Raw genomic sequence first — 13,382 nt, 5'->3', positions numbered from 1 at the left:
TATCATGGACTACGAGTATATTATCCTTATTAGTAATTAGTATCTACATAAAGTTTAATAACTCTAAAATTACTCATTTGAAATGTTTGAATTTGAATTTAAATATATTAAAATTTTCAAAAAGATTATTTTCTAAATAATAATTTACAGTAAAAAAGGATCGTTCTCATTTAACAAAGAAAAGTTTATATCACCATTCACCACATGCATTTCATGTAGAGTACTCTTTAAATAGTATAAAAAATTCAAGTAAGTAATTGAAAATATTATATTGTCTTTTAGTAAATATACTTAAAAATTTCAAAAATTAGTATTTGAAATTTGAATAAAAACATTATTGAACTAAAAGATAAATAAGAAAAAAAGAACACGATAAATGACCCACTACAACAACCCAACAGCGTTTCTCAAAATGTGGGTCGCGGCCCACTGGTGGGTCGTCAGTCAATTTTTGGTAGGTCGCGAACAATTTTTTGAATTATGATGTCAACGCTGTTATTAACCATAACAGAAATTAAGCACACATTTCACATACACCTCATTATTAAAAGTACATTTGTAAAAATAAATTGATTATAAACCTATAAAATACAAAAAACATATTACAAATTTATACATATTTATATAATACAAATTTTGTTTTTTATAACTACTTTTTGAAAAGTGAAACCATGTGGGTTGCGAAAGATTTTTCGGGGGGAATTTGCCCCGTGCGGTACTAAAAAGATTGAGAACCACTGCTCTACAGTATAGTGAGTATATAGTGGAGTATATAGTGTATACCATATCAAATATATTACATAAAGTTATGTAAAACGTTCCTCGTCATCATCCAATCATAGTACATGGTTATACACCACAAATAGCATTCTATCCATCAATTATTTATCGCTATTTATAATCTATTCACAATAGACTTACGAAAACGGTAAAAGCGAAAAACATTCTGATGAGCTAGGTTAAGTCAGTGGTTGAAAATCGCGATACGAGTAGTAAGGTACACGGGGCGATGAGCCACATGTCGTGTTTCTGTAAATTTTCTCACTAATTGCGTTTGACGGGGTAATTTATCGCAACCGGGCGCGACAAACAATAAATTTACCGTCTGGCGCGCAGCGGCAGTATCACTACGTAATAATATTTATATTTATATTATTTATATATATATATATATATATGTATGCGCGCGCGAGAGTGTATATGTGTGTGTGCAACGTATTAAATTATAGAAAACGCGATCCGCTAACAGTACCGAACCCCGGGGTGGTGGCAGCACGGAAGTAGAAGTCGGCAGTGGCGGTGCGCCGCGACGGCAGTTAATTTTCATTAACTGCAGTACGTATAATATTCCGCCACCGCCGCGTAAAGCTATCATCGTAGCATGCGTACATCCCAGGGTCGAGACGATAGTTGACCCTCAACGACACTGACATCGTTTTACCAGATGACTCACGTGCAGTATACTATTATATAATATAAATATATATGAGCGAGTGGTCGCACGCGGGCGTTTCTATTAAGAACAGAGTATAATAATAACGGAAGAGGAGAGGAATAAGAGCGCTAAAACAACAAAGCAATCGTAATAAAACTCTATTAAAAAAAATAAAAAATAAAAAATACATTCCTCTTTCCGTTTAGAAACTAAACCAGAGATATATAATAATATAATATAATGGACCCCGACGCACGACTTTTACGGCGACACCACAATGTGTGATGGACGGACTGACGGGGGATATACTTTATATGATTGTTAACCATCTGCGCGCGCGTGTCAGTGTGTGTGATTCCAAGGTTTAATTTCTCCGCGGACAGTTGTCTCCCAAAACAAAACAGTTTTACCGCTGCCCACGTCACTTTCCCGCCCACCTTCGATGTTTGGTTAATGACAACGACACAGCCTTTTCCGTTTTGGGCACGTCGAAAGGAGATAATAAGCTGCGCCAAAATTAAACCTTTTCTAAAATTCGATATGTAAACCGCGGCATTATACAATCTGCGACAAACCCGTTAAGATACATTATACAAACTGCAGCAATTTATTTTATATACCTACCTACTACATATATAGTGCATGTTTTATTTAAGCATTTCCATGTTTTATAACCACTTATTTTTAATTCATATTTAAATTTAAATTTAAAATATTGTTTAACACTATTAATTGTTTAACATTCTAGCTAAACATTGTGTTAAGTTCCATATTAAATTAAATATTAAACAACAAAACACTTCTTAAACTATTTCTTCTAGTGACATACAACTCTAGTAAATATGTACTAAGTAGTATTATCACGTGTGATATTCCTTTACTTGTAAAGGGACCGATATTTAATAGATTACGTTTAAACTTAAAACTACATTTAGATTTTCCTAACCAATTTGTATCCAATATAACATATATAATTATGTATATAATAATATATAGATTATAGGTATATATTAATATATGATATACCTATACCTAATATGTATTATACTATTATCGTATTGGTATGGACATATATTATATATATTATAATATATTATTATAATATTATATATTATTTGTATAAAATCAATTGCCGTAGTTTGTATAATGTATCTTATCGGTTTTTTCGAAGATAGTAGGTATAATATTAAATATTTTTGCCGCAATTTGCATTTCAAATTTAAAAAAAGGTGTAATTTTGCCGCAGTTTACATATAGCCACGTCGACAACGATGGCGTTTTTCTTATGTTTCTACCTCTTTTCACTCGTCATTGGATCACCCCTGGTTGCCGCAACAGCATATAAATATAATGCGATATACGCCCCAAAAGAGAAGACTTCGACGATCATAATATTGTTCTTGAGCAATGCCTATACACAGAGTATAATTCTAATGTGATCACAAATCAAAATAAATAAATTATTACCTATATTAATGTGCAGATAATTATTTTTATCATTTATATAATTTGTTGTTAAATACCATAAAAAATAAGTAAGTATTATAATATAGCTCAATAGCTGATAACTAACCATAATTCTTTAGGCACAACCTATCTACACAAAATATAAACCAGCATTAATTTTCCAATAGATGAGATAACGATTGTTATAAGGACCCATTTTAAATTTTAAAAATAAGTAAAATATTTAAATGTTTTAATATTATTATTTGAATAAATAAAATACTTAATTACAATTTTATAATTTTTTAAATAAACATAATATACTATAGATTCCTAATAAAAAAATTATTTTAGAAGCATTAAATTAAATTATAGTAATTACAAATGATTAGTATTAATACATTTTAAATTTTGTTCTTTTGCTAAGTCATTTCTTTTATAATAGGTACAATAGTTTTAAAAAATTGTAAATCGTAAATTTAAAAATAAATATTATTTGTTTGTTGCAAAAAATCTTTTAGTGGGAAGAATGTATAAAATATTCACTTAACTAGTATTGACTTGTGGTAAGTAATTAATAAGGTACCAAACTTTAGATATTACTCGTTTGGAATAATTATATATTATTAAGAAAATCCAATTAATTATTATTATTATTTTATAATACTAAATAACAATATTATAAATAACATAAACATATTGTCAATATAATAATATTTCGTAAAACAAAATAATATTAAACCTATAAAATTGTTAATTATTATTTATACTAGGAAAATAGAGTTTTTAACTTTGTAAATAAAAAGTTATTATTATTATTATTATATAGGTAAGTGACTATCCGAACTACAGATAAAGAGAGATCACCATTCTCGTTTTGCAGAAGACAACGAGAAACTAAATTACAGTATAATTTCTCTAGAACTCAACTATATTAAACTATTACAAATAATAAAATGTTTTCAAGCCAATCTAATAGTTGTAAACTAATATATATTATATACACATGTTATAAACCTGACGTAATAGTGCTATTAATTTTAAGCTTGAAGTATAAAGAGTATACTTGGCTCTATTTTACATACATACCAGTGCTCAAGTTAAAAAAAAAAAAATAAAAGATAGGATTTTTATAAATATAATACAATTATAATTGTATATATAATTGTAAAGAATTCTTAAAAGTTACAATTTTTAAACTCAATCGAATTATCTAGAGAACATTGCACTGCTCATCCTACCGCGGTCACTTTTCAGAATAACTGGTGCCAATATTATTGACACTAATTTAGTACCTAATATAAATAATACACCCATATTAAAACACATTATTTAAATCTAACCATATGCAAATTAGAACTACATAAATTGTTTTCCATAATAGTGAAAATGTGCCTGTTGAAATAAATAAAATTAATTAATAGTATACTGCAGGCTGAGTTAAACATTATGAAATTTTATAATAGAATCATGAATATTAGATCAAGATTATAATTTATCATCAAATTTAAAACCAGTGGTACTTTATTCGTCATAGATTATGTTCAGAGGTATATTTATACTAGAATACTAGATACTAGATATTAACATTATTTTTATATATTAGTTATATGCTAAAAGTAATGGACCTTCGTCCCCTTATTGCGTTCTCCATCTCAATTCGAGCTCTTCAAACTATTTACTGTTTACAAACAACTAAATACTGAAATATTAATTTAAACATAGACATAAATAATAATTACACTAATTATTACTTGTTTTTAAGGGAGCAAATATGTAATATAAATAATAATTCTGACGTATCATTTTGACGATTAGCATTAATCACCGTACAATATTAATTGGATTATTATATAACTGTTAATTATTGTCTCCACATGTGCAGACATTTTTTCTAATACTGAATATGTACTTATGTACTATATAAGCACTATCTTAATACGTTAATGACTCATGAGTCAGACCAACTGATTTAGTGGTCAGACTTCTTTCCTGTTTGTTTTGTAATAATGCATAGTTTATACTGTTTAAAGTATTTATACTATTGTAGTATAATGTATAATATAAACAGGTACTATAACATCTTTATATATTTTTATTATAAAATCAATTTATATTTAATGTATTGTTTGATCAATATACGTGCACTGAAAAGAGAAAAAAACAATTTCAGTTGAAAAAGCAAAATTTGATGAAAAACTGTGCACAGCACAGCATAAACGAGTGTACGAGAAAAATCCTTTTCAGGGAGAAATAAAAATAAAAATCTTGAACGTGTTTTTTCCTAGTCTTTAAATAAGTTAGCCGCACTGCGAATCGTTTAAAATTGCAAAGGTCTGGTAATCTTGGTGTGTGTGTGCGTATTGTGTATACATGCAATGTGTAAAGGCGTTTCTATCATTGTATGTTCCAGGCACGTTTCAGCTACCGACAAACGTTGCGTATTCTCAAATCGCGAGTATAGGCACCTATATATAACAATAATATATTACACAAATACACACATACCTTTTTTATATTATAGATGTATCGAGGTACATGGTTATTTATTATGTATTGACATTGTCGTCATAATCGTGGTTTAACATTTCGCGCCACATATTATATAGATTATACAATAAACATAAATATAATAATTATATAGATATGAGTATAAAATATAGGTATCTAGGTAAAAAAGTAGTGATTTTATATTAATAATTATTTTTCTCGAAATAAGCTCATTTATCTGGTCTTATAAATAATTACTCAAAATATATAAATGATCTTGATAATTTTCATTATCTAATTATTTTGGTGTTACCAACTCCGTAATACAAATTATTGTTACCGTAACACTATGCCCCATGATCCCCTGTAAGTTTTTGAAAAGAATTGCTTGTGTATCTTATGTGAAAACTTCTTGAGCCTTGATTCACAAAGTATAAGACGAACATTTGCAGATATTGTGTTAGTTAACGATATTTTGAACAACCCCATTGACTGTCTCGAATTATTATCTGAAAACTGTTTCAGTATACCATGTAGAAACATACGGAATTTATATTCATAATGCCTAATTATTATGATATCAATAGTGAAAATAATACATTTTTATTCAAAAGCTTTTGCTTTGGCTAGTAAGATTTCTGCTTAGGTTAGGTTAGATTAAATTATTTTTTACTTCCTAGCAACATATTTAGATTCAACGCATTCGAATTAATACAATAATTATATTAGTACTAATTGTGATAAAATAATAGTATAATATACTTGTCAACAATTTTACAATAGCGTATTTTATAATCTTGTAAAAAAGGCATTTGCCCGTGAATATAAAATAAATAAATATATTTTATGTATACATAGTTATCGTAGATGGTAATCTAACACAGGTGTGATTGGTTAATATTATCATCTTTAATAAGTATTAATAGAAAAATACGATAGTTAGCCGTGAAATATTGATCAGTCCGCCCGTAAAATACTGCCGCGAAAATGCACCGCAATATGGGTATAATGATAGTATGGAGTTATAATATTATTTTATATTATACATTTTGACCATTCGTAATAATGATATGATGTGCTCATTATGTCATGTTCGTTTACTTTATTTTTTATTTTCTTTCACACGCCCCAGCCTTCCTCTCATTTCACGATAAATCAAACGTAAATCAAGGTCTTAATTGTAATACTGTATATCACTTGATCCACTGTTTTATACACGCACGGATTTGATTGTCTCAACAATACCTACTTTTCGCTCTAATCATACCCATACCGGCTTATGATATCTCGTATATTATACATTTATACACCTAAGAACCATAACCATCATCAGATGCTATTCTATAGAGTATCACAGTTAAGGCTACATAAATATATACTAATTTATTATACCATATATACCACCTGCTGGTAATAATTAACCTAATAATTTATTTTACAATCATATATTATAAATGTCTACTATTATACATGGTTATTACTATTATTAAAATCGCAACTGGTGTGGTGTTTTATCTAAAGCCACTGTTTCTCGTGCGTGCACTCAAAACACTGAAAGCTGAATGCATTTATATACGATCGTTTTATGATATTTATAGTTTATTGTCAATATAAACGAGAGTATGTACATATTATATGTGTGTGTGTATATTATAATATGTAGACAGCGCCCAAAAAAACCTACTTGGTTATATATATAATATTATTTATAAATAAACAACTCGATTGGTTGTTACTTATCAATACATTCGTCAGTAACTAAAATTATAATTATCTGTATCGTATATCAAAGTCAAATGCATGTATATTCGATGGAACTATAAAGCAAATTTTAAAATTACGTCGAAAGCTACATTTTAGAACCATAACACCTAAAAATATATATATTTACTATAATACCTATCTTATTTTATTAAATATAAGATTTCCATACTACAATTGTTTTCCTATATACCCACACATATACGACAATAATTTTTGAGATCAAAACTATTGCGAATTCTATGATCAAGTATATAACTATTATTACGCAAAAAACACGCGACGGCGGAGATGAATAACATTTAACATTTGTAAAATATAATGATTAATAATTTATTATGTAGGCAAACGTTGACATTTATGTGAAAATTTGATTTTTTTTAATTGATCATTTCCTGTTTTTACGTATTCTTGCTTTCCCGCAGTCTGGAACCGATTTAAGTGGCGTAACGTATTAAAAGGTGTTTTAATGGCGAGCCATTAATTTTTGTTTTTATCTACCCGTTAATAAATAGGACGTTAAATTGTCTAGTGGCGTATATTACGGAACATTGAACAACCATGGGTATACGGGTGTAACCCGATGCAAAATTGCTTATGGTTTTTTTTCATTAGGATTTATTAGTTTTAACTATTACAAAGAATAGCACCAGCAACTATAACAATTAATATACCACTGCCTATTATATCATTATCTATTATATCAAGTAGCATATTATTTCAACAATTTAAATGCATATTTATCATAAAAACATACATTATTATTATGTGCTATGTATTTTTTATAATAAGAAATTACAAAATTGTGTATCGTAGCTGAATTGAATTATTCATAAATATCGTTTTACTTGGGGAGTATTTGAAATGATCATTATCCATAATGTATTATTATTTAACAGTTTTTACACGATGATGTAGTCATCTAAATTGTATGTATGGTAAACAATTATAGTATATAGGTATTATAAAATATAATAAAAAACTATCCTCGTGTCAACGTATATTTATTACTTATACAAAGTATATTTTTAATAAGTAAGTAATAACAGCATTTATATTTTTTAATTAATAGGTATATTTTTTTGAAATTTATTCGATATTTTAAATTCTAAACAAGCGAAGCATTTATTAGATTTACAAATGAGATGTTATTATTATTTGTATATTTATATTTTGTGTCTGTTATCACATATTTAAGTGCAGCATATTTGTTTTAAATGTTTCAATATTCAACATCGAAAGGTATGTTTTCTGTGATTTCCTAACCAAATTCAATATGGTAATAGTTTTAGGGTAAAAAATAGGAAACTATTATAGTACTTTTCTCAAGCAAAAATTAATAACAAACAAGAATATTATACATCACTTGTTTTTGATAAAATCATTTCATACTTGACACAATATTAGACTTGAGATTATTACCAAATATTATTTATGTAAACATTTTCTAGACATGATAAAAATTTCAAAATAATTTTTAGCTATTTTTAAATATTTATTAAGATTATTCAACTCATTTAAATTTATACCTGCAACTATAGCCTCCGATATTTGATGTTTTAATATAGAAGTATTTTCAATATTAATGTTATATGAAGTATAATACCATATATTGTCATCTTAGCTAGAATATATTATTGAAATAGTATTATTTGTATATTATCATTAAATTTAACTACTGATGATTATATTATAACTTGTTTATAAATAAATTGACAATTACAATCTGCGAAAATTTAAATAACAGTGGTATTAACTATTAAATTATCTTTGAAATTTTTTAATGTACAAATAATAGAACTAACTAAAGTGATAATGCTATGATTTAGAACATTTTGGTTTGATATAAAATTATAAATTATTACTTTTTTTATTATTATTTTAATGCAAAAAAGATAATATATGTATTAATTTATATGTATAAGGAATAAAAAAAAAACAAAAATATGATGCTTAACAAATATAATCATTTACCTATTGAGTACATGAAAGATATGATCAATCTTTTATCGTTTGAAATGCTTTGTCGCTTCGATTATTTATATTTTATTGTTTCAATTTATTTCTCATGAGATATTTTTGCGAAAACCTACTTGAAGTTAATATGTAATTTTCTTAGCTATCATCAAACATATGTGCACCAATATATTATTTAAAATTAACTATGATTACTTTATTATGTCACGAATGCTAAAACAATATCATAAACGATTCATGATGTTTTTTTAAACATTATTACAGGTTTATTATTACTAATATTCATACATAATGTTGTATAATAAAAATATATTGTTCTAGAATCCTTCCAGCTTATCTATACAGGATAAACTATTTAAATTAAATAATAAGAAATAAGTACATATGAATCATCGAAACGATGATATATAGAAAATATAGGTAATGAATATGATTTAGATTTATCATCACATGATACATAATTAGACAGGTATCTTATTTTGTAAAGACTAAATGAGTATTTATTCTTATACTAATATTATGGGAATCACCAAAATGGCAAAATGTATATTATAATGATTAATAATATTACCTACATTATGTACAATATATTAAAACGTATTGTCAGTTTCTATCACTAGTAGTGAAAACAGACATTAACCTATACATCATAAAATATATAGCTTATATACATTATATAGGTAGTACCTATAACTATACAGTAAGCAATAAATTATGTTTTGAAAATTGGATAGTAGGCCCATACACACGCCATATTATCAACATAATATATAAAACATACCCTGCGTGTTTATTACATTATAGATTGCTGATTGGTTTATAGTATATTATATATTTATATGAACATCATCATGTTTTGATTCCCTTTTAGTGGCTGACTCAGGGCCAGATTTAGAGGAGGGCTAAGTGGGCTGCAGCCCAAGGGCCCCCACAAATTCGGGGACCCCATAATTTTATGATATTTAAATTAGGATACAAGAAAAATATTACGATGATATTACTTATACTAGTTATACTTGATTTGATTGTTTTATTATAGTTATTATTCATTATTAAATAAGTAATTAATTGTTTAATTGTTACTACTACTAAATATGATAATAAATATCATTTAATAAGTAAAAAAATATATTTCCTTGTTTATGTATATAAGGGGCCACCATAATGTATTCCGCCCAAGGGCCACCACATACTGACATATCTAAATCCGTCCCTGGGATGACTCAAAATAAAAATCAGCTCGATATGCCTTTTGTCTATATTTTTCATATTTAATAAAGCATATTACAAATATTAGTATTCAAGTTTAGGTTATATTATAATATTTTTTAATATAGAAAATATATTTATTTTTGATTGATAGATATTATAGAGGAATGCATAATTAATAAGTAGTAAAATATTTAAATTAATATAATATAATATATATATAAATAGCCATGATATGTAATATGAACCCAACGTAGAGCTTAATGCCACAGGTCTCTACACCAGACAGTACAATATCCATTATCGTGAAATGTTATTAGTTTGATTATTTGACCTAATACCCATAATATTGTCTGTTTAATATCGATAATAAAGTAATGCTATATAATATACTTTAAATTACAAAAAAAAAAAAAAAAAATAGAATAAGTTTGATAATTAAAAAAGGAATAAAATCATAATTTTATTTATATTAATTAATTATAATAAGTTATAGGTACAACTGTGAAAGAAGTTTTAATATAGCAGCCGACAAGGGTAGCACTTAAGTTAAAGTTGGGCCACAGCCTACCGGGAAAACTCCTGGCCTCACGCCGCACAATCTACCACTAACCCTTACACATGAAGAATTTGTGTTTTCCACATATCCTCATATTGAACGCGTATTACTTTCACCCATTACTGCAGCGATACCAATAATCCCAATTTAAATAATCGTTTACTAGTTGATTATAAGAATATCACTCCATCGTTACCGTAACAACAATAATTAACGTTCGTCTAGGCGTATCGTCGACTTACCGTTATGTTTGGCTTTCGGGGTGACCAAGCGGAACGCGCTGTTGCCGCCGGCGCTGCTGTGATGGTGGCCGTTCACGACCGCTGCGTTTAAAACGGCGGCACCGGTGGCATGGTGGTGATGGTGATGATGGTGTTGGTGGTCGTGCTGAACGAACTTGAGGAGACCGGACGACGGTGCGACCGGTGAACGGCGACCGTCGTTGGACTGCTGTGCGGCGGTGTTGGACGCAGCACCACCGGCACAACTCGTCGCAACGGCAGCAGCAGCCACCGCAGCGGCCGCGGCGGCCCCAGACGATGGCGTCCTGACGACCGCCGTCGGCGGCGTTCTCTTGACCGACACGCTAAAGTCGATCGGCGCGGACACTGTGATCTCCATCGGACGGGACAACGACAGCGGCGGCGTACGGGTTGTCGTGGTCCGCGGCTGCAGCAGCGGACGACGGCTGCAAAAACGGAAAAGTGCGCACGTCCGCGCGTGATTATTTCGCCGGCGAAAATCTATGCGCGAATATCGTGAAATCAGTTGCCGAAAAACGATTATTGTTATTGGTTATGCGATTGCCGCGGAGGTCCGTATGGTGCAACGTGATGTGTTACGACGCGTGAACGACGTTGCTTATCTGCAGTATGTATATATCAAATTGTAATGTCGTTGCAAATTTCGATGCGATTCCGAATCGGAAAATTATATTTTTACGGTCTGTTTTCTATGTTATGGTAGTCCGACAGGCGACAGGTATGCGTCGTGGACGCGCGCTGCCAGCACGGATGGTACGGTACGTGATCCGGTCGGGACTGTAATGTCGCGACGGCGGCGCCGGCCGAACGGTCGGGCACGTCGGTGGGCGGCGGCGCCCGCGGCCGCCCCGGACACACTCCTCCCACAAAACGGCTTTTGACTAACCGCAACGGGCGAGCACGCCGGCGGTTTTACCTATACACACGCTCGCCGCTCGTCTGTCCGCTCGGCGGCGCCCGCTCGAACCCGTACACCCGCCGCTGCACACGGATCGCGACGCGCCAATCCCACCCACCCACCGCCTTCGCTGCCGCCGCCGCCGCCGCCGCCGCCGATCACCCACCGCCGCGACGTCGCCGGTTTAATATTATATGTATTACAGTATTATAGCCACGTGAGTGTGCGTGCGGTTTTTCCGCGCCGTCCCCCTCCCCTGAATCTTATTACCCTTCCCGTCCCACGTCGTCGTCCCCTACCACCTGCACCGCCGTCGATCGCCTCTTTATATTATTATTATGAAATATAATAATAATAATAATAATAATAACGCGCGTTGTAGACGACCAAATCTGTGACGGCCACACTTGCGCGTGGCGTCAGCCACTGCCACCACCGCCGCCGCCGCTGATGCGCACCACATAATAATATTAATATTTTGTATAGTGTGCAGCGGCGTTATTATAGCATTATGTACCTACGTGTGTCGAGGTCGAGGCGTTCGATTTTCACGGTTTTTTTGTCGTTGTCGGATTCTACTTAATATGCATATAGTGGTAATTCGTATAATAATGATTTGATTCATTGCATTATTAATAATATACTTTACACCAATATCGATTTTGTTCGATGCACTGTTTATGTAATTGTGTGCACAATGCACATCGCATTATAAAAGTTATTACGCATACGAACCATCGTCACACAGGGCGGTATCCTGTTTTCATTATAAATGTATGCCTCTCTCTATTATGCCAATACTTGTTTTCACCAAAAATGAACATTTTAATAGTATTATTTATTTCTAAAATTAAACATTAGTACCAAATATTGCAGGAACTAATTCATTAAAGTAAACAACATAAATATTATTTGTACCCTCAGTATAGGTTATTTGTACATGAAATTACATTATGATACAACGAAAATCTGACAATGTCCTAACAATAATTATAAATATTTTATGATGTTTTCACCACTTTTTTCCTAAATATATTATATAGAAATAATGACTTTCCCACTTACCTATTGTTATATTATTGTTTTAATATAGGTTTTGTTAATTTTTGATATTGAACATACACTCTTGTGTATTTTGTATAACATATATTCTTCCACGCTTGTATAATATATTAAATAAAACAATAGTAATAAGACTATAATATACAATATACATCATAACATCTATATATAAGTAATATAAATAGAGATACAGAAAAATATCGATCATGAAAAATGAAAGTCTAAGTCTTATAGATTATTTGCTACTCACAAAAAGTCACCTGGCTTTGATGTGATACATAT

The 13,382-nt window shown here is 30.4% G+C and overlaps 1 protein-coding gene across 1 annotated transcript in view; it reads right to left on the bottom strand.

Annotated features, from left to right (window-relative positions):
* LOC132928056 (protein glass) overlaps positions 1-11,992 on the bottom strand; it is a 64,147-nt gene extending 52,155 nt beyond the window's left edge. The window contains exon 1 of the mRNA XM_060992619.1: positions 11,120-11,992. Within this exon, the coding sequence (XP_060848602.1) occupies positions 11,120-11,498 (379 nt within the window). The 5' untranslated portion in view covers positions 11,499-11,992. The remainder of the gene's footprint in view (positions 1-11,119) is intronic.
* Between the last annotated feature and the right edge of the window lie 1,390 nt (positions 11,993-13,382).

This window comes from Rhopalosiphum padi, chromosome 3 (assembly GCF_020882245.1).
Source record: "Rhopalosiphum padi isolate XX-2018 chromosome 3, ASM2088224v1, whole genome shotgun sequence".
Taxonomy (NCBI): Eukaryota; Metazoa; Arthropoda; class Insecta; order Hemiptera; family Aphididae; genus Rhopalosiphum; species Rhopalosiphum padi.
Note: the sequence above shows the minus strand (reverse complement) of the source record. Positions and strands in the feature narration are given on the sequence as shown.